At 42.2% G+C, this 22,898-nt stretch overlaps 1 protein-coding gene across 2 annotated transcripts in view; it reads right to left on the reverse strand.

Annotated features, from left to right (window-relative positions):
* Positions 1-22,898, reverse strand: part of SPRED2 (sprouty related EVH1 domain containing 2) — a 119,385-nt gene that overhangs the window by 35,270 nt on the left and 61,217 nt on the right. The window contains exon 1 of one of the 2 annotated variants that reach the window (XM_090281404.1): positions 18,881-19,028. The exons of the other annotated variant lie outside the window; for it this stretch is intronic. Within the exon in view, the coding sequence (XP_090137530.1) occupies positions 18,881-18,897 (17 nt within the window). The 5' untranslated portion in view covers positions 18,898-19,028. Of the gene's footprint in view, positions 1-18,880; positions 19,029-22,898 lie in introns of those variants that run through there. 2 annotated transcript variants of the gene reach the window in all.

Here is a 22,898-nt window from a genome sequence, read left to right on the forward strand (position 1 = left end):
TTATAGTTTCTTCTATTACTCTGAGTAAAAGTAAAAAATCTAGCACTTATCACTCTCCTCCTTGCTCGTTCCACTTTAGTCGCCTTGTCCTTGATGGCCCTCCACATTAGGCACACTCCTGCATCAGGGACTCTGCACATGCTAGTTCTGTCACTTAAAACCCATTCCCCGCTCGTCTCCCTACACACCAACTAGGTTATTTCATCAAAGAAGACTTCTCTGTCCACTTTATATAAAGTAGCACTGTCCATTCCTCTTAAATCTTTACACCCTGCTTTGTCTTTCTACACGCTACTGAAGCAACCTGTCCTATTTGTGTGTCCACCTTCCCCAACTAGAGTGTAAACTTCACGAGGGCAGAGACTTTGCCCTTTTTGTTCATTGCTATATTTGTAGAGCCTAGAGCAGTATCCTACATGTAGTAGGTTGTGGAGTGATTGGGTTAAATATATAATATTTATAAACAGGTTAAAAAATTATCTGTAGCTAATAGAATCCCTGAGAAAATATAGTGTTCAATACTCATTTCCTTATGAGCCACAACAGCTTAATTGGGATAGGGTAAAGGTTTCCTTTTCATTAAACAGGAACACTGAATTAAAAAATAAATCACGTGGTTTACCTGGTTTCAATCATTAATCCATTTATGTCAGGATTCAACATGCATATTTCTTTAGATCATAGAGATTAAGAACAGGGTGACACCTACATTTTCTGGCTTGGTTGATGGATGTATTTAACAAATACAGGGGAGATAATGAGGCTGCTTGTTTACATTAAAAGTCTGAGGTGCCGATGAAACACTCAGGTGGATAAATTTACCAGTGGACAACACAGTGGCTGGGTCGAGGTACTTCAGAAGTGCCAGAGAACAGAAATGAAGGACCACCCTGGGAAGTAAGAAAACCAGTAGACTATTGTATGGAAAGCTGAGAGGGAGCAGAGCTTCAAAGAAACATCTGATGAAACAAATGCTAGAACAAATCCTTTGGACTGACATTCTGGAAGTTTGGAATGGGCTCCTTAATTACTGTATTTTTCACTCTCCATAAGATGCACTCCCCCCCCCCCAAAAAAGTGGGGGGAAATGTCTGTGCGTCTCCTGGAGCAAATATTGCATCATAGACCATGATGTGTATTACTTGACCTGGGGTTTCCAGAAAACTGGAAGAGTACTTGAACCTTAAAGTTTCTCCTCATTTGTTAATGACAGTGATGATGGTTCTTAATACCACTGTTGACTGCTGTTCACTTTATATGGTTGAAATATTAGTTTTATTTTATTAAATATTTTAGTACACCATTTGGTTCAGAATACTTTTTTTCCTGTTTTCCTTCTCTAAACCTAGGTGCATCTTATGGTCAGTTGTATCTATGGAGCGAAAAATATGGTACTTATATGCAAAAATATATATATACACATATATGTATATACACACACACATATGTGAATTGCTGAAATTGGCAGATAGGAAATACAAATGGAATAGAACCAGTAAATGCATGTAGAAAGTTACTAAAGAAAAAAAAAAAAAAAACCTAAGTCGGGGCAAGTGAGCTTATAGTACCAGGTGTGATTTAAAAACGCTCATGGAAGCAGGCAAGCCACTTGAAAAGGAGAATGCTTCAGCAGAAACCTTATAAAGCCAACTGCAGCATGGGTAGCTCGGAAAAGAAGGAAAAAATGAGAAATGGAGACCAGAAGTGTGAGAGGTTCTGTAAGGACTTTTACAGAAGGAAAACAGAAGAAAGCTGGATCTAAGTGATGGAGACGGGTGTCTCTCTTTTTATACCTCTGGTCACAAGAGTGTCTTCACTTCCGTGCTGTCTCATTAAGAGCAGGTGTATGGAGTTCATCCTGCCTGTTGTCTTCTATGACTACTTGCTTCCCAGTTGGCTGTTCGTGATGCACAATATGCTGGAAGCTCTCCAAGCACTAGGCCTCCTATCACCTCTCCATATTTCACTCCTAGGTGTGTTAGAAACTGGGTGGGCTTCATCAACTTCTTGTACTTTCTTAATGCTTCACAGTCCATGAGCTACAGAGAGATTTTGTTTTATCATAGTAAATTATTTTTTAGCGTCTTCAAAAAAATGCATGCTTCCAGGGATCTGTTCCACACACGAAGGCTTCCCTGCAGGTGAATTGGCAAAACCTCACAGACTTGAACTGAGTCATTGGCTTTGTGAAATTTTGCCTTCCCTTATTTTAGAATAGCTCACTGAAACTTGACTTGAAGCTATCTTTTTGTTCCCATAATTTTTGTGTTCTACAAAAATTAAAACTAAAAATGTGAGACTACCATTAAAAAATGATACAGAACATTTGTTTAGATTAGTTGCATACAAACAACTTGAGAATATCTCCCCCCTCCCCCACATTACCCCATTTATTCTAGAAAAACTAAGGGTCCTCGGGCTATTAATTCTCTAGCGTGAAATACAGCTTTTTCAAATCTGTGCACACACTCTGGGTTCATCCTAACAGGAAATGGCCAAGGTGAGTAACTGAAACTCTGCACACCTCTTGTTAAAATATGCTTTTACTTTTTTTGTGTTGCAGCTGTGTGCTGGTCTCCTTTCCTTTGAGGGGATTAAGTATGAAAAAGGAAGTCTGTATTGCTCATGTTAGTGCCATAAACTTATTTTCAAAAATTATTCATTTGTTAAAGCTTTAAAAAAATATTCTACCACCTGCCTTCCAGACTGCTCATTTTGGCCTTCACTTTCATTCAGTCTGCAGCATCCTCTTTTCCTGCCTTGACTCCTCCTAAGCCCCTTCCCTAGGGCAGACTTCTCTGGGATGGGGTGTCCGTTTTGGGACTGGGGGACAGAAGTATACCCTCCTCCACCCCCCCCCCACCCTCCCATCTCCTCTGGCAACATCTCCACCAGCCAGCATTAACTGAGGCAGCTGGCTATTTAACACAAGGCTGAGGGATAACATGTCGCACTGAAAGCTGCGAAGGACGTCTGGATAATCCAGCTGCATGGCGCCCTGCCAACTGCTTCCTATCTGTGGTGTATTTACGTTACTCAGGCATTTCACCCCACCCAGAACAGAAACGACAATGAACTCTACTCCCAAAAAGTATAAAAGGAGGAAAACTGCCTTCCCACCTTTCTTCCCTCCCTCCTTCTCTTTCTGTAAAGAATTAAACAACATGTTTTAACCAGATGTGGGGTTGGCTGGGGTGAGGTGGGGGGGGGCGGGGTGGTAGAGCAGGAAGGGCAAAGGTAGATAGATCTGTTTTCTAATGTGCACAAGGAAAATGCTGCTAGTACGCCTTAGAAATTTTTCAAAAAAAATATTATTGTCAAAAATAACAACAAAAATGCTTCTGGAAGCTCCAACTGCTAAAACAGTGCAACTAATTAAGGACCTAGTGAAGTTCCAGATGTGGGCCCAAGCACCAAGTGAATGGAGCCCTAGTGTCTGAATTGGAACTAAACTGCCCCTAAGTGAAACAATGTCACTACAAATGGTGTTTGACCATCACCATCCACACAGTACCATATTATTCAGGTGCATTTTGAGTAAAACTGACAAATCAAGCTGGGGATCTGCCATTTAAATATGGCTTTTCTAATAAAAAAAGTTTTGCGTTCCCAACATGTGGCCTTATTTGTAAAAACAGGACCTGCTGTCCTGTGACCGCTCAACATATAGAAGAGGTAGGTGGTCCCCTAAAGCAGAACGGGGAGGCAAGAAAGAACAATCTCAAAGCTGGATTTTTATTGGGGGGCGGGGGCGGTGCTGATTCTACTGCAGCACAGCAAGGTTTGGATCCCAGGCCTTAATGTTCTAAGTTTTCTAGATTCAAAGCAGGCCCTGTATGGGCCATGCTGCAGAAGTAAACAAAGGAATTGTAGGAAATGGTGCTGAGGCAACGCTGTGTCTGTAAATAATATTCAGAGGCAGACAGGTCAGCAGCGCCTTGACCTTCTCAGTAGCTGAAGCAGCCTCTTTTTGAGCTTCAGTTTCTTTATTTGTAGGGGGAGAGGCGGGGTGGTGGTGGTGGGGAATGCAGAGAGAGGGGCGATCTATCCTGCTGGGAAGTCTGGAGGGTTAAAAGCAGTGATAGAGGTCAAGTGTCTGATACAGAGAAGTTGTAGCCATCATGATTATTTTTGCTGAAAGGCTGACTTTGATGACAAAAACAGGTCCTTTAAAGACCAGCCTCCCTGGCCACTGACTGCCTTTTTCAGCTGCCTGAGAACAGAGTGGCAGGGAGGCTGTCAGGAGAAAATCCAAAACGGACCTGGGGCAATGATCAATGCAAGTCAGATTTATAAAGACCAGGCTGGAGCCTACCCTTCAGGCACACCTGTAGAGGAAAATAATTCCATCTGCCATCTGTGCAGAGGCCCTCCGCTCCTCCCCCTGCCCCTCTGTTTCAGAGGCCGGGAATGGAACTTTTACATCCCCCATAAATACTTCCCGACACCCTCTCCTCAGTCAGTCCTTATCTGATTACAGGGCATTGTTATCTCTGCATTATGCTAAACATTACATTCATTTCCTCCCAGCCCTCTTTCCAGCCTTCCCCACTTCAGCAGGCCTTGAAAGGGATTAGCTAAGATCCAGCCTCTCAGGCTCCCTCTTCCACCAGCAATGACCCCAGCTGCCAGCCTGGCCACACAGAACCCCAAGTCCTCCAGGGGAGCCAGGCACTCCCACTCCCTCACTCCCTGCCCACCCACCCCAGCCTTCTTCCTGTGCCTGTAGACTTCTAAAGGCTTTGGCTTCACTGACCTTTATATGTATACATAAAATATTACATTGTATAAAATATGTGTATATGAAATATGTCTAGCCATCTTTAAAAAAGGAATCAACAAAATATTTCAGCAGAATCAAATGTGTTGAGAAGCCAAAGATATTGGTCACATTCTATTTAAGTGGGTGGTGGCTCTGTGAATGGCTGTTTTATTATTAAGTGTCAACTTAAGAATTTTTTTTTAAGTTGACTGCCCTGATTTTAGAAATTTATATATTCTGAACTTTACAGGGAAGGTTATACATAACAGTTTTGTGCATGGTGGGACTGTGATTTTCAGCCTGTATGAACCAACTGAAGGCAGAGGAGAACACTCGCTCTGCCTCCTTCATGTCTCCCGAAAAGGTGAGCCCTGCTTGTACTGGGTAGGGCACTACAGACAACGGCGGTAGGAAAATCCCACTAAAGATGCGAGACCTGGCAGGAGCCGATTCTGCAGAAGCCCAGCTCTGCTCTCAAATGCTGATATGCAAGCACTACTAAGCGGAGAAGAAACTTTCTGAACATTAAACATTGCTTCAATAAAGAGAACTGGTTTGCATGACATCAGAACTGGGGAAGCTCAAAAGTGGGCTGAGGTCACGTAAGAAAAGGCTTCCCACAGTAACTTAATATCCATGAAATCAGCCACAAAGTACACTTGATGGAAAGTCATTTTGGAAACGGCCCCACCCCCATATCTGGGAGTGGGGGAAAAATCCATCCATGTATTCGAACAGGTCCTAACACCATGATTTTGACCTCTTGGTGCCAAGGCACTGGCAGTGACCAGATTTACCAAGAGAAGAAAACAGGCTCTGCAGTCCAATCTCCCCTGGGTCCCTCTTTTTTGTGAGATGCCACAGTTCATCCCACCCATGCAGAGTAATTCCCCCAGAGCATTACAACAGAGCTTTCATGTTTTATCTTCACAATTTACGTATTTTTAACATGGTAATGAGTTTCTAGGAATGGAACTCCAATATATTGTATTAGATGGTACCCCAAAGGCGGTGGTGGTTGTGAGTGCTTGCCTTGCACTGACTGGGGATGTAACCTTTACCCAGGAATCAAGGAGACTGAAAGTCAGGGGTCCTGCTTATACTGCAGGAGCCCCAGAGAGGGTGTGAATAGGTTCTCCTTAGTTATTACATGCTGGGCCAGAATCTGGGAAAATGTTTTAGGAATCCCCACTTCAGCCTTGCACCATAAACCTGTAAATTCTGTAGTACTGCAAGGTCACGACAGCCCTCTGAATGCAAAGTCTACCCTCACCCGAGGCGGAGGTGGGGGGCATGCCCGTTCCCATCCTTGCATGCCGCCTTTAATACCAGCATTTCTGTTGTGGATGCTACCTAGTTACACTGAAGCATATAAACAGACCTACTCACCCACACACCACTTTCAAGTGCACACATGAGAAAGGGCTGCTTTCTCTGTTATTCTGGAGGACACTGTTAACACGGCGGATGCTTGAAATAGGCATGATTATTAAGTGTAACAATGTATAAATCATTCTTTAGAATCAATCCTAGCACGTGTAAGTTTATCAGACATGGCCTCTAGTATTTTTATTTTCCCATTAAAATTTAAACACAAAAATACTCTATTGGAGTTACTCCTGCAAACTACAGGAGTAACTGCAAACTCCTATTTTTCTAAATACATGGCTAGACCTTGTTTAGCACTCAGTGCTGACTTAGCATGCTGTGTGCCTCTTAATACTTTCCTTTAAACTACAATGCACTGTAAATAGATGCACCTTCTAATCTTCTAAGAGCTACTGTACATTTTCAGGCCATAAGAGCCAGAATGCACATGTACTGGACTGCAGTGACTATTCCGGCACATGTTCTCCCACATGGGCCAAGGCACTGCCCTGGAGTGTAGATGTAGACCCAGAGAGCTGTCCCCAGTCGAGGGTACGGGGCAGTGCTGTTCACGACTCTGGTCCCACTTTCTTTGCTGCTGAGTCCTGCAATCCTTACGGGCAAAAGCAGGAAAATGAAGCAAAGACACAAAGGAACAAAGACTGAGAGTGGAAGTTAAACTTGTAAGCTTTACACAGAAGCTTAGGGGGCCATTAAGGAAATACCAGAGGCCATGAGGGAGCCTCCATCTCCTTATCTCTGCAACCTGGAGCAATGACCTGTATCTCTAAGATCTACAACAGGGAAGGAGAGTCAGAGTTCTAGTGGCTCCAGTGCCCCCAACTTCAGTGAGAGCCCCAGTTCTAGGGGCAAACCTTCCTAGGCTGCGAATGAAAAGGAGGTGATGCCTATGGCAGTGCTGGGCATGCTGGAAACTGCCTCATAGAACACTGGTTTTGGGGTTTCCTTCTCCAGGGGGTTTAGAAAGTTATATGAAGCTCACTCCACTCTACAGTACTGGGATTAAATTGAAAGTTTTAATTTAACCTCTAAGCTTTTATCACCTGCAGTGTGAACAAGCAGAAACCCTTCACAAGAAAAGAATGATTCAACTGGCTTCTACTTATAATACTCTCAATTCTTTTCTTTTCTGTAAAAATCTTTTCACAAAAAATCTTTTGATTTTATTTATTTACTACAGCAAATGTTTTAAGGATGGAGCTATAGTTTAAAACAACACTTTTCTCACCGACATTTAAATTCACCACTTAAATTCAGAAACCACAAGAATACTAAATACATAATACCCAGGATGACAGATCACTTATAACTAGGGCACAATAAAAATCAAGGCATTAAGGCTGTTCAGCGGATGTACAACCCAAAACCATAACACTGGGCAGTTTTAGACCAGAACAATGAACTGTTTGCTGAAGTAAATCTTAGCTTCAGCACCTGAGAAGGCAATTTTAGAAGTTGTGTCTAAGACAGCCCCTTTTTTTAATGGTTCTTTGGCAACTCTCCCTGTGTCAATATAACCTTCCTGAGCAAGTACCTCTTGAGGCGAGTAATGTACCCGGCTAGGAGAAGAAAGGCCCAGCTGAGGTCAAGTCTGAAGAGGTGGGGCAGGACAGGCTTAGTAGTTTATCGCACAGGCACAATCAGTGAAGAAAGTAATCATTCTGTTCTTGAAATCTGAAAAACATTTGCTCTAACTCCTATTCACAGCAGAAGGGATCCAGGGAACTAGAGATTCCTGGTCATTTGCCCCTTAAATCCTAGGTTGGTTTCCTGGTCAACCACATGGGACCTCTGTATGCTTATCTAGTAAGTACCTTTTCAGTAAGTAAATTCTGTAATAGTAGGCTGTGGTAAGATTTAAAATTATTTTTGAGGTTTAAAACAGTGGCTCCAGGAAATTAACTCATACTATCCTCTGACAACAACAAAAAAGTAAATATAATCCAACTTAAACATTTTTTTAAAACTACAATTCCACTGAATTGAAGAAAGTTAAAAAACTTTGGAAAAGATTACTTTTTACAAATTTAGCATCAAGTAATTGTCTGCATTAAAATATGAGTTCTTATGTAGCGTTGTACACAAATTCTCTAAATGTTAACATGGATATTTTAAGATCAGCTAAAAGATTTTAGGAAATAATGAGATACAACAGTCCATTAACATTCAAGGCATTTATAGGAGACGTCTAATTTTGTCAAAAATCACCCAAACACAGACAACTTTGCCATAAGTAAACTACTTTAAAAAATGAGTTTATTTAAACCAAAACAGAATGAATCTACTTATAAAGTGAGATGGTTCCGCCCTTCACACTGCACACAGTGTGAAGACAGCGTGCAGTGGGGGCGAGGGAGTCCTGGGAGGATGGGCCGAAGTCTGAAATCCAGGTTTAAGATTTTGCTGTTACTGTCTGCTGCTTTGCTGAGCCCCGAGTTCAGTGGAGTTCATAACTAATCAAGATCAAAGGATTACCAACTTAAACGTAAAACCTATCCCTGGAGAGCCCCGTCTTCTCCTTTTTATTCCAAAGGCAGTTTTCCCTGTTTTAACACACCCTTCCAAAAATGGCATGTACAACCCACACATTTAAACCCTCAAAGGTCAGCGAATGGAAATGTTAGATTACTAAACAAAATTAACTTGCACCACATTAAAGTATATGTGTAATAGAAAAATTGGTACTTCAAGACACAAAATAACAAAGGAGGTTTGTTTAAAACTTAATAATGTCTAATTCACATCTTTAAATTGCCACCCTTGAACTTCTGTGCCTGACTTTCTCAGAGCATCTTCTTTTCTTCTCAAAACTGGAGAAAACAAAGGAAGAGCTTACTTAATGATCCACATGCTGAAATGCTGAAGGAGCAGCACACTTAATGTCTGTAACTCACTTTGAAATGCATAAAAAAGTAACAGGGAGCCTTGGATGGGGTTGAGGGCAGGCAGAGGGATAGGTACCTGTGTGATAAAGCAGTAACAGCAAAGTGCTAGTAGCAGACAGGACTGGTGAGTGTTGACCATACACCGCTTTCAGCAAAATTTTTGTTGAAAAAACTGAAGACTTTCAATATGGAGAAAAAAAGAAAACTTATAGTGAAACAGTCTAAGTGAAGATCAACACTACACCTAGAAGATGCTATAACAGTATGAAGTCTGGGTATTTCTCCTCACGTGATCTGGGACACATTTCCCATTTTTTAACCTGCCACCTGCCATCCCTCCTAATCCCCCAAAGCAAACCAGGGTCCAAAGGGCAGGAAATTACTTTACCAAACTGCTTAATACCAAATCCTAAAGCTACAAAACCCTTTATAAGCCAGTCCTTAATAAGACCTGTTCTCAAACAAAAGGAGGTGATAATTTAGCCCACAGGGAGGAAAGCCAGCATGTTGTGCTAGCAACAGGCCGACTGGATTTTAGGAGCCTCCCTGCCTATATTCCAGTGGACATGAATGGCCTTCCAGCTGGCAAGAATTACGAATTCATTTAGTTCCCTTTCTTCTAGGATTCTGCCACCTCCCTCATCAGAGATGAAAAGCTGAACACACACAAAGAAACAAAGCACAGATGAGGCATTTGTTCTCCCTGAAGAATTCTGGATCTCTTCACTTCCCAGGTAGAAGCCCAGATAGAGGTGCGCCTACAGATGATCTTCCATTAGCACTAGAAGAGCCACCCAAGCAAATTAGATATACACTCATTAAGCTAGAAAGAACTGTAGAAGCCATCTATCCTAGACCCCTCACTTAGAGAAGGAACTTGTTCAAGGTTACTGGCTTTGGAACAAATAAAGCACTACACTCTGCTCTCTGTAAACTGCCCCTCTTCCCTGGCACTTTGCTTTAGAAGGGGTCCTGTGCTGTGGCAGCAGTCCTCCCATATTCAAGCTAGGTGATCTAGGGCAGTGGTCCCCAACCTTTTTGGGACCAGGGAATGGTCTCTTGTAAGACAACTTTTCCACAGACTAGGGTAGGGGGAATGGTTTCGGGATGACTCAAGTGCATTACTTTACATTCAAGTTTACCTCCTGCTGTGTGCCTGGTTCCAAACAGGCCAGGACAGGTACCAGTCCAATGCCCAGAGGTTGGGGACCCCTGATCTAGAGGATATGAGAAAAGTTATTCTCATTAGTCCCTTAAAACTTACTGGATAGGCAACCAACTGTCAAAGAAATCGTAAGGAGAAATGAAGAAGTATCACTCATCACACAGCACATGAAACAAAACAAAACAAAAGAAAACAAAAAACAAAACAGGGCTGGGGAGTCCTGCTCAGTTTGGATCCATCAGTGTAAGTTGTGCCATAAGTCAGCAGATTTTAACCTCTATACAGGCACAGCTCCTTCTCACTGCTAGCTGAGGCACCCCAGACTGCTAGGCAGCCTCAGTTTCTTTGTACGTAAAATGAGGGGTAGGAGCCGAATAACCTTTGAGGTCCTCTAAAAAAAAATTTTTTTTAAAATTTATTCATTCTTAGAGAAAGGGGAAGAGAGGGAGAAAGAGAAGGAAAGAAACATCCATGTGTGAGAGATACACTGATCTGCTGCTTGTTGCACACGCCAGGACCAGGGACCAGGCCTGCAACTCAGGCATGTGCCCTGACTGGGAATCGAACTGGTGACCCTTTGCTCTGCAGGCTGACGCCCAAACAACTGAGCCACACTGGGCCAGGGCTGAGGTCCCTTTTTAAACTTCGTGTAAAAACACACACACACATACACACATAAGAAAAAAGCATGCCCTTAAAGTCCTTTAGCTGTGTCAGAGGACTTAGCAAACTTAAGCCACACAAATATTCTACAAAAGCAGATCAGAAAACTTTCAGCAGTAAAATGGCAACCGAAAATATCTTTTGAATCGGAAAGAAAAAACAATAACACAAAAAAACCACAAAGACCTGAAACCATGACAAAGGAACAGATATGTTCTATCAGTGCAAGTGTTATTATGCAATTATAAAGTTCTCAGGGGTGAAACCGGTCTATCAAAGTGTTTTGAAAAAGCAAGAAAATGTTGAAAGTTGAGTTTTAATAAGTTTAATAAGATCCTTTGCATAAAACAGGTACAACTTTGCTATGTAATTGGGTTTACCCATCCCCAAATGGGAGACTCTCTCTAGCCACATAGAGGAAACCCTAAGACATATTTATAGGACAAATGCAGGCAAAGAAGAGGGATCTGCCTCTTTCCCCCCAAATAGTTCATCCTGTATGCTTTATCAATTGACTCAAGACAGCTGCTCCAGTAGCAAAAGGTCATGAAGCAATTCCTTAATTTAAAGATGGGAAGAAACACTTATTTATAGACCTTTGGAAAAGCAACTTTGTGCACTCCAAGTTTCATGTGGATCCAGGATGCCGCAATGACACAGATGAGCAGGTCCAAGAGTTCTTGTAAATTACTTGTTTGAAATCAGAATGTATTCCCCCCCAACCCCCGGAAAAACATAAAATGGTGAGCAACAGAAAAGCCTAATCAATTCCTAAAATACTTGAATCACAGGTTCCATTCCCACATGGTTTTTACTGTCCGCTGACAGTCTCCTTAACAGAAGCCTCTTCCCCACTCCAGTGGGAATGGCCCCTTCTATTCAGCTCTGGCCAAGAGTATTCCTACTTGGGTATGAGGTGGAGGAGAAAGGACAAGCAAGGAGGATTTTGTAAACTCTCAATTTACTCTTCATTTTGAGGACCCTGGAATTCGATACCACTGGATCTTAAATAGCTCTTGAAAGAGCCAACCTGATGATCATCCACTAATAAGACTGAGAAATATTTACACCGAAGCAAGCAAGCAGTCAAATCAAAAGGAAAGCACTAAGTTACAGCCATGGTATTAGTATCAACACTACTGGTTAGGAATCCAAATAAGGGTCACTGGGGCAACTGTTCTGTTCTTTTATGGTGGCAATGACTGCTGGTGAGCAGTTAGAAGGGTAGGAACAAGGCAAGCTTCAGGCCCACAGGATAGTCAGGCAGCAGTGGACTCTCAACTACAGAGAGGAACAGGATTTGACCTGCGAGAGGCATTTCCTTCTGAGTTGTTACAAAACGGAGTCATCCACTTGGTACACGTGCTTCCATGAAATGACTTTCCTCCCATGAAACAGCTGGGCAGTACCGTGAATGTGTAGGCCAACTAGTTATCAAGCTTGCTCACAGTTTAATATAATATTCTTAAAATAGTTTCATTTGTAGGAGAGTATTCTAGCTTGATTTCAAAGAGAGCTTCTGGGGAACACTAGAGCTATTCCCACATAACTAAGTCTACCAGCTTGTGGAAGGACTAGAAGCTGTCAGATTTCAAGACTCTTGGAGAATAAGCTGCTGAATTAGGCCTTTCCTGCCCATCACCAACATGCTTACACCAGGAGGTCCAACCAAGCTTTCGGTCATGCACTCAGCGGTGGCTAAAGACGACTACCCACTGCCCGATGAAGGACAACTAAGTACACACGGCCAATTTCTCCCACCGGGGAGCTTTTCTGACCTGGTGGCACTGTGTACGGCCAACCAGATGTAATCACACTGCCCTGAAGCCATGCTGTCACTGCAGGCTGCCATTTAGTATCAGAAGAAAGAATAAAATGGTCCTGTCTTAATGTTTCATCAAAAGGGAACTACCCACAGCTCATTTCATGCACTGGTGTGCTTCAGCCACCTCTCAAGACTAAGTTCATGAGGGCACCGTAAATATGCCATCCCCGATCTGAAAACTGCCGCATACCCGGCCATTTCCTACAGTGCACAACTTGGTATACGAAAGCTCTTGTGTAAACCAAAAAGTCTAGATAAATACAAGGGGTGATGACATGATGGCACTTTTTCTTCTGTGGCTTCATATAGACAATTAACCCTGATCTTTATTGAAAGTCAACACCTATCTCAAAACGCAATTGCCCTGGCTGCTGTGGCTCAGTGGATTGAGCGTAAGCCTTCGAGCCAAGTGTTGCTGGTTTGATTCCCAGTCAGAGAACATGACTAGGTTGCACATCAGGTCCCCAGTTGGGGACGCAAGTGAGAGGCAACCACACAGTGATGTTTCTCTCCCACTCTTTCTCCTTTCCCCTCTCTCTAAAAATAAAATAAACAAATAATTATTTAAAAAAAAAACACGCAATTAATTTCACATCCCATTATTCACAACAGCCAAGAGGTAGAAACAACCTCAATGTCCATCAAAGGATGAACAGATAAAGAAAATACACACAATAAAATAGTTTTCAGCTTAAAAAAGAAAAGAATCCTGTGGTATGCTACAACATGGAAGAATCTTCAGGACTTTATGCTTAGTAAAATAATCCAGTCACAAAAAGACCAATACTGCATGATTCCACTTTTAAATTCTGCTATCTAAATTAATCAAACTCATAGAAACAGAAAATGGAATAGTGGTTGTAAAGGGCTGGGTTGAGGGGTCATGTGAGTTGTTTCATGAGTATAGAGTTTCAGTTCTGTATGATGAAGAGGTTCTAGAGATCTGTTGCACAATATGCGTATAGTGAAATAATAATGTACTGCAGGCTTAAAAATGGTTAAGATGGTAAATTTTATGTTATGTGTTTTTCTCTCACACACACAGAAAAGACAATTTGAAAAACAAAAAGGGGCCACTTGAAATGGGTATACTCAAGAAAGACCCAAATTCATAAATTTTGGGCTTTGGCAAAAGAATATTTCTGTAGTCATTAAGAGTAAACACTTACCATATGCGTGTGTGCACACACATGCACACCCTCACCCCACAAAACTCTCCCCTAATCAAAGAAATACTCTTCTACAATCAGAAAAAATTAACAAATTTGCAAGATCTCAAGGTAACTGAAAAAGAGAGACCTTGTGCTTTAAATATAAATGTAAATGTGGCATCTATTCTGTTTCTTGGGCTAAAAGACAAATTGCATATATGAAAAATACAAACATTAACCCTGTCATAAGTTTGACTGAGATAAAAATGGCCTTTCTTACAAAATCATCTCAAAAAAGAACAGAAGCCAAGTTAAGCATAACAGAATTTCCCCTAATTGTGATCTTTAGAAATCTCCTTAATAGGCCTTATATTCTAATAGCATGCTTATCATGTTTACAATATGGGCAACAGAATCCCTAAAAATATTTTTTATGATTAGTCCCTTATTTCTTCTATTCCAATCTCAGTTTTAAGATTATTTGAAAAACACACAAATCACAAGGATTTTTCTAAGAGTTCCATTTCTTCATCATGGGAGTTGGTGATGCTTTTTGAATATTTTTCAAAGCAGAAAAAGGGGCCGTTTTATTTTTCCTTGGAACAAGTTCCTGCCAGATTTTGCACATGGCAGTTCTTTGGCGATGTGATGAGAACACATGCCCACCCACAGACACTACTTCTGCTCTTCACCCTTCCCAGGCGGCCTTTCCGACACATGCTGTCTGTGCTCCGTTTAATGGAATTCAAGAGGCCTAGTCAAACAGCAGGCCCCCTGGGGCCAGAGCAACCCATCTCTTCCACGGGATGGGTACAAGGAACATGTGTTTAAAAGAAAACCACAAAAAAGTCCAACCCAGCTTAGACACCTCGGATCTGAAAATCTTTACTACTGTAATGAACCGATACTGAAAACTAAACGTCATCTCTTGGACTGAAATGTGGAAAGAGATAGTATCTTGTTACAGTTCCTTGCACACTGAGCTCTACGAAGAGAAGGCAGCTAAGTCCCTGCACTGCTCTCAGAGTGTGCAGCAAGGAACGCCGAGTGTCATGTCAGCCAAAGATCTTTCTATGAGGGCTGAAGCGTCAGCCTTCTTCTGAAGCATTTGCTTTCCCTGTGGTGATCATCAGTCATGAAGAAATGCTGGTGATTAAGAATCCACCTGGGAACGGGCACAACTTCTGTAATTGTCCCACATGCATCCTAAGACAATCTGGGCACAGATGTCAATGCCAACAAGTGGATAGCAAATGTATACCTGGAAGAATGCTCAGGACTAATAGAAGTCCATGCTGGTTTGATAAAAGAGTGGTTATTCACCCCGTTTATGTGTCCTTAAATGTGGGGTTTGTACCATAGGAAGGCTGCTCTGTACTTGTTTCTGGCTTTTCTGGGCTACACACCAAAGTTGATTATTTCCAGATATTGCTACAAGATTTATCTACAAGTGCTATTAATCCCACCACTGTGTAGGCAGAGTGACCATAAACCCTGGATGTTGGGGGGATAGTGTACCAGCAGAAGAGTTGGCAATGGACAACAGGCAATGAACACGTCCAGCGCTCCCCGGGGTATCACCACACACCCATAAATCACCCATCCCTACAGCAGGGACAGACTCTAGATTCACTAAACAGATCTCTCTAAACACAAGTATTTTTAAATGTTGATAATCTAAAGTGATTATAAATAAACCTGTTTTTATTAAATGGTTACTGAATTCGTTATAGCTTTGAGTCATTAGAATAGACTGTTAATAGATGCTAAAGAGGGGAGGGGTCTTCAAATCTCAAAGACTGGGAAGACTCGTCGTCGTCGTCGGCAGCCGTCCGTCTCGAGAGACGATGGTGTAGCTTCTTAAGTGTCTATCTGCACCGCCGAGAATGGCTGTGCAGTCCGACTCGGGAGTGACACGGCATCTGTCTCCTCCCGTGTTGAATCGACATCTTGCGATGACGCTGGAGTGTCCTCTCCAGTGGAGCTGAAGCTACAGAGCCTGGGCAGGGTGATATGGAGGGTCTGCTGTTGCCCATGCAGCAGACCCCCCCTCTCTTCGCAGCTGAAGGGTCCAAGGGAAAGACGGAGTCAATACAGCTTGGCTTCAGGTGCGCCGCAGGAGTTGCCGGTGTTGACTACAACGTCAAACCGCCTTAGGGACTCCGGCTCCGGATTTTCTGTCGGGGTTTACTCCCTTAGCCTTTCCCCAGAAGAGGTATGCCGCAAGGCAGCGGAGGTTTTTTGGAGTCAGAGTTTTCCTTCTCTGATGTACCCTGACTGGAAGATCGAACCAGCGACACTTAGCTCGCAGGCCGACGCTCAATCCACTGAGCTAAACCAGCCAGGGTTACTGGGAAGACTATGCTGCTGTTTACTAATCTGTTTCACTAAAATATTCTGGACTCTGAGCTTTCAGGGATCACTTTCTCTATACTCTCTCTGATTTTCATTCCCTTCAAGGAAGAAGAGAGGAGAAAAAAAAAACCCTTTGTCCACGATGGTGTCAGTTTACTTGGCTCAGAAGATGTGGCCACCAAAACTATCAAATGAATTTTTGAGTAGGACAGTTCTTTCTTAATAACCATCCAAGAAGAATTAGACCCTGAAGAACCAAAAGGGAATAGCTGAAAGTTGCTTCTATACAGAGCAATTAGTGGCTCCAGATTATAGACTTCAGTAAACCTATGAATAAAAGAAAACCCAGGAGGAATCTATCGCCAGTAACAATAAATCCCCACTGAAGAGGGAATTAAAGCAAGGACAGGGCTAGGCCTGGATCCCAAGCAGTTTTTAGCTTAATAAACTTACTACTACCCAGCACGTAGCTCTGAACATAGGCAGCGTCTCATTCAATATCTATTGATCACTTCCAAGTTGAAAGATACGAGATGAGACCCTTAGTACTGGCTGAAGCTCTGTATTACTCTGCCCTCAAAGGAAAAAGAGGGATCTAAAACCATGTGGTCACTCTGGACTGATGGCTCATGGTGCTTAGCAGCAAAGGGGCCTCTGAGGGGTGGCAGCCCCAATAGTAGGGCTGATTATCGCTGCTGAATCGCAATGATCCATATGCCCCGAATGTGTGATGTTAACCAAAGCTGAACGAAGTCTACGTTGCCCTGAAATCATCTGGACAGGACCTGTGTTAGTCTCAACTATACAAATCACAGGCAAGCAAGACATTTTCACAGAAAATGCCAAGAAATCAAGAACTTTAAAAGACATGTTTTCTTATACCTGCCTGTAATTGTTTTCTGTAGGCCTGAAGGAAAAAAAAAAAGATATAATGGAAACTAAGATGTTAGCAAAATTGGAGCAAATTAGCTATTCTGTCTTTAGTCCATATTAAATCACATTATTTTATTTTTCTGATTACCTTTCACCAAGTGAACCCAGAGCTTTGAATGAGAACCCCATTTACTATAAGGTCACAAAATGTAGGCTTTAGTCTAAGATAACATTGTTTTAAAGTAGCTTTTCTTTTACAACTTAAAAAATGTTAATGAGAAGGAATAAAAAGGACCCTCACTTTGAACCTGAAGTATTTTTAATATCACCAATTGCCATTATTAAATATGCACTACGCATGTATATGCACACATGCAAAAATAAGCACTGCAGATGTGGGCAGGAAAATTCTTAGCAAAACCCCCACATATTTCAAATACTGTTCTTCCTCATTATTGTCCTCTACCATAATTAGCGCATTACAGCATAACAGGTGGCTTTCATTTATAGAATGCAAAATTAATGAAATTTGGAGATAGCCTTGTCTCCAAAAACAAACTGGCCATTCTAAAAAAGTGTACCCCTCAATCTACAAAACAAACAGAAAAGAACCAAACAAACTCCCTTCACGCTGGTTTTCCATATTACCTGAATTTCTAAATGTATTTAAATAAGTAAATTTAATACATTTACCAATGGTTTAAAATACAGATACCTTAAGGAAAACAAGACATTACTATGGGCTTTATAAGAAAGGGGAAGAGAAGAAAAGACGGCCTGTTTTTCCTGCTTGGTAACCCCAGGTATGTTTAATGCTGTCTGAGTGATAACAGAATTTGCCATCATACATGGAGCTACTCCACAAATGCTAAATCTCAGGCAAAATTGTGGGCAGCTGTGTTACAGGTCCTGACCCAGCCATTCTGGACAGACAGACCAGAAAAGCATAAATAGTACTGCTCCTGTCCCTAACAAGTAGGATGCAAAAAGTACTTAAACATACGAGACGACACTGAATGGACTGTCAACACACTGAGGAATGTTTGATGTACTCAAATAAACACGATATGTGCCTTAACTCATCAGGCATTGTTTAAATTTAGTGAGTGAAGAAAGGGACAGAGGGTCAGACAGGCGACACAGCCTTCCAATTATGCAGAGCAATCCCTCAGATCACACGAAAGCTATAATTAAACGTTGATAACAAGCCCCCACTCTCTCTTCTCCCACCTAGAAAAAGTTAATGCATGAATCCAGTATGAACAAATTATGATTTGTAAGACCAGACATAGTCATTCAGTGGGGGAAGAAAGCTTTCTTGCAGTAAGTCATACACCTTGAAGGGCAAGAAAAAGCACAATATATATTTTTTAATCCAAAATCGTAAATACAATGGTTATAATCTGACCACCTCCTTTGGCTCATTTCTGCTTATTAGTTGTTTCTTTGTTTTTTTAGTTTTGTCCAGCCTCCCAAAAGGTATAACCACCTCTGCAAGCTGTTTCCTAGGCAGCATCTTTTAAACTAAAGGCTTAAAAAGGAGATGGGTTAAGACCATTTCTGTCTTAATACCTAAGGAGAAATTTGTTTTCAGAAAAGGAGGTAAGTGGACAAGAACTCTGTGACCATCAGAAGACCAGGGTTACCTCTGTGTCCTTGCACGCGGGTGCACCACACACAAACCCACACATTTCAGTTCTGTAGAAATGGAATAATTTTTTCCCTCCCTTAAAAACGATTGAAAGCAAACCCTGGAAAGGTTAGGCAGACGAGAACGAGAAAATAAAGTCCACATAAACAGTGAGCACATACCTGCCAGGGGGTGTCATTTCCTCTACATTGTAGAACCCAAGTGCTGGGTATTAGCATTCTTGCTACTATAAAGCTTCCGATAAAAATGGATCGTCTCTTGCTGACCTGAGAACCAGCTGGCTGCTTGAGGAGTGGTTTCCCCCATATATGATTCAGTCTCCTTGACAAATATACTGCATCGCACTGGATGAGTCATCCGAGGGTTAGTCCGCATTTTATAGGCCTGTTGTGTCATTACTCACATTCAACATCCTGCTTCTCAAAAGTGGAAGCTGGAAGCCTGACAGCTGACAGATGCTTTTTCCAATTAAAATATTGTTTAAAAAAATTCCTGTAAGTTACAATTAACAGTCATTGATGATACTATGAACTGTCCAGGAAGCAAAGGGCACAGCTCAATGCCTGGATTATAGTCCGCAGAACCACGGTGCAAATTGTTCACCTGCTTCCCACCCCTAATCAAATAATTTTGTTCCGAGTTGAGAATAGGGATCTCCTGCCCTCTCTGAAGCTATAAGTAAATTACTATAGGCACGGTCCTCATTGATTCTGAGGTTGTAAGGTTACCTAGTTACAGGAGCTTTGTAAAAATAACATCAAAATTTTGGTCCCTGGATTAATTTTCTTAGGTGGAACAGTGGTATTGTATTTATAAAACGATTATTTTTTTAGAGAAAGTACATTAGGGGTGAAATGATATGCTTGCTACCTGGGATTTGTCATGAAATATTTTAGCAGAAAAAGGAGGGATGGAGGTAGGGAAATAAGGCAAAGTCTTGATAACTTCGCATCTTAATAATAACAGACTTATTATTCTCTCTTTTGAGTATCTCTGAAATTTTTCATAATATAAAATGTTAAAAATTTTTTTTCCAGTCTCTATATCTAATTTGTACCCAAACAAGGTACGTACTTTTCAGATTAGGTATGAACCTGCCATGCATGTGAGCAGGGCACCATTTACGCAGTGCACAGGCTCTGTGGTAAGGGAGATTCCAGCTCGGAGGTATGATACACATGTCCCAAGGCCGCTGTGAGGGCTGCAGACACAAATGCTCAGTGCCATCTTCCCCCAGGACTGCCTGGCTGTTGTTCCTTATGCTTTCTTTGAGGACACAAGCCCCAGCCTCATTTGTGAGCTCAATGTTGACACAATGAGGGAGAGATGACTATTTCCAGCTTCCTTATATGGTTTGGAAATGCTCCATGAGAGGTTATGTAAGTCACATCCACAGTCCCCTTACACCAACAAATCTCTTTTGTAAGGTGGCACAGTGTTAGCGCGACTCACTTTATGCACAAATTGGTTACTAAAACCATGTGAATGAGGAAGAGAACTTTGATTTCACAGTCAGAAAAAACCCAGATATGGAAGCTCCAAGGTATGTTAAATGAAACCGCTGTTGAAACTAGCTGTCATTAAGAAAAACCATCTGGGCTGTTATGTTCTGAAAGCATAACAAGTCAGCACAGGACACTTGAAATACAGAGGTCCCACTAAACCCTGGGACCTCTTGTCTTGACAGGAGGCTGTGTGTCAGGCCAAGGCTCCCAACTCAGCCAACAACCAAGCCCAATTCTCGAAGGACAGTGCCCAGAAGGACTGCAAATCTGCTGCAAATGGTTGTGACCGTCTCTACACGACATCAAGTGACCACCTCACAAATCCACACTGATTAGGACTGTGTGTGGGCCTGAACTGAATGAAGCCTTTCTCTGTTCTGACAAACACTTTCCTAGTAAGGACTGCAAGCTACAGGCTTATCAAAATGTTCCCTGGCAATTTAATAATGACCTGTCACACACTTGCAAAGAATGATTTACCTAATGCAACAGGTAGAAATAGGGTAATAAACTTCCAGCCTAATTTGAGTTTCTAAGTATTTTTAAAAAGTAAATCCACAGCTCATTAACATTTTTAAATTCATATTTTCCTAATTAAAAATACAGAAGTAATAGCAACAATAATGTATGCACGCACAGAATGAGAATAAAGGCAATGTGATAAAATATTAACAAACGGTGAAATGGGTACAAAGAGATCTTTGTACTATTCTTACAACTTTTCTATAAGTATGAAATATTTTTAACTAGAGTTAAACACAAATACTACATGACTTCTGCTACCCTCAAAACAATTTTTATGATTTAATAACTACTAGAGCTGTTGCTGCCATCCTCACCCATTTAAAAAAATCTTGACCATAAAGAAGTGGACCAAAATGCAAACACTGAGAAATACCTCTGGGTTAGGGTTTCTCAAAGTGTGTTCCTTGCAAACGATTTTATAAGAAGCTCCAAAACAAAACAAAACAAAACAACAAACCCAAATAAACATTTCATGAAAACAAGAGACCATATACTTTAAAATACTATTTCATTTTGTATTTCACAAACTTATTTGAACATAGGAACTCCCACTTCCATGGCTGTTAAAGCACTTTGGAAAATGTTGTAGGTGATGAAATATGGAATACTTTTCTCCTGATCTTTTGTTCTAGGTTTTCTTCAGAATACACTTGACTATCACAACAAAAAGCATCCAAACTTGGTTTCTGCTATGTTTCATAGACATTTATTTCTATTTGGTTAACTTGAATGCCAACGACCACTGGTAGGTCAGCAAACAACTTGTATTATGTGATTACTAGCCTCCCCTGACCACACTAGAGTGGCCCATGCCTAAGCCACCATTGGTGGCAGCCAAGGAGCCTGCGCCTGTGTGTACAATGGAGGTGACAGCTAACGCTGGGGTTGCTGTTTCCAGTAAGAAGCAGCTGGCTCTGGGTGAGGCCATCCCTAGAAGCAGTGGCTTGCTCTAGGCCCAGCTCCACTTCGCCATTTTCAGAGCACTGGGTCTTGGAACCTGGAAACTACTCTGGATATCTTTCACCTCTAAGCTCCCCAGGCCAGTCTCCTAGCACTGATACTCAGGTGTTAAGAAGCAAAATGAGCCTGGAAAACACAACAGAACATAGCTTCCCATTTCTTTTAAGTTGCTAATGGACTCCTATTTTTAAAATTTTTGCCATGTATTAATTTGTACATGGGATTTTTTAAAGCAATTATCTATTTGTATGTTTTGTTTTGGGGGGGGCGGGGAGGGGAGAGGTTAAGTCCAAATACTGGCTAATGTAAAGATACAAAAGCAAATGTGGGTGTCAATGATGTTAGTAATATAGGCTGTACTCTGCCTCTGTCCCCGAGAGACATGAGCTCCTGCAGGGGACAAGGGCCTCTTCAGGTCTCTACCCTGGGTCCTCTCTGGCCTCCCTCTGGCCCCCGCTGGAGCGTTGAGGTGCTTTAGATGCAGTGCAGAGGCCTAAGGGGCGGGCCCCTGCGGCAGGAGGTCCCTGCTCTCTGGGTGGGTGGGACGTGACCATCACAGGCCTGGGTTTTATTCCAGGGGTGATAAGGCTGGTTTGGCTCAGTGGATTGAGCGTCGGCCTGCGAGCTAAGTGTCGCTGGTTCGATCTTCCAGTCAGGGCACATCAGAGAAGGAAAACTCTGACTCCAAAAAAACCTCCGCTGCCTTGCGGCATACCTCTTCTGGGGAAAGGCTAAGGGAGTAAACCCCGACAGAAAATCCGGAGCCGGAGTCCCTAAGGCGGTTTGACGTTGTAGTCAACACCGGCAACTCCTGCGGCGCACCTGAAGCCAAGCTGTATTGACTCCGTCTTTCCCTTGGATCCTTCAGCTGCGAAGAGAGGGGGGTCTGCTGCATGGGCAACAGCAGACCCTCCATATCACCCTGCCCAGGCTCTGTAGCTTCAGCTTCACTGGAGAGGACACTCCAGCGACATCGCAAGATGTCGATTCAACACGGGAGGAGACAGATACCGTGTCACTCCCGAGTCGGACTGCACAACCATTCTCGGCGGTGCAGATAGACTCTTAAGAAGCTACACCATTGTCTCTCGAGACGGACGGCTGCCGACGAACTAATGGTAAAGAGCATGATCCTGGAGTCAAGCTGTCTTCATTCAAATTCTAGCCTGGCCCTTACATTGTTTACCTT

The sequence above is a fragment of the Furipterus horrens genome, unplaced genomic scaffold (genome assembly GCF_987537825.1).
Source record: "Furipterus horrens unplaced genomic scaffold, mFurHor1.1.pri manual_scaffold_6, whole genome shotgun sequence".
Lineage (NCBI taxonomy): Eukaryota > Metazoa > Chordata > Mammalia > Chiroptera > Furipteridae > Furipterus > Furipterus horrens.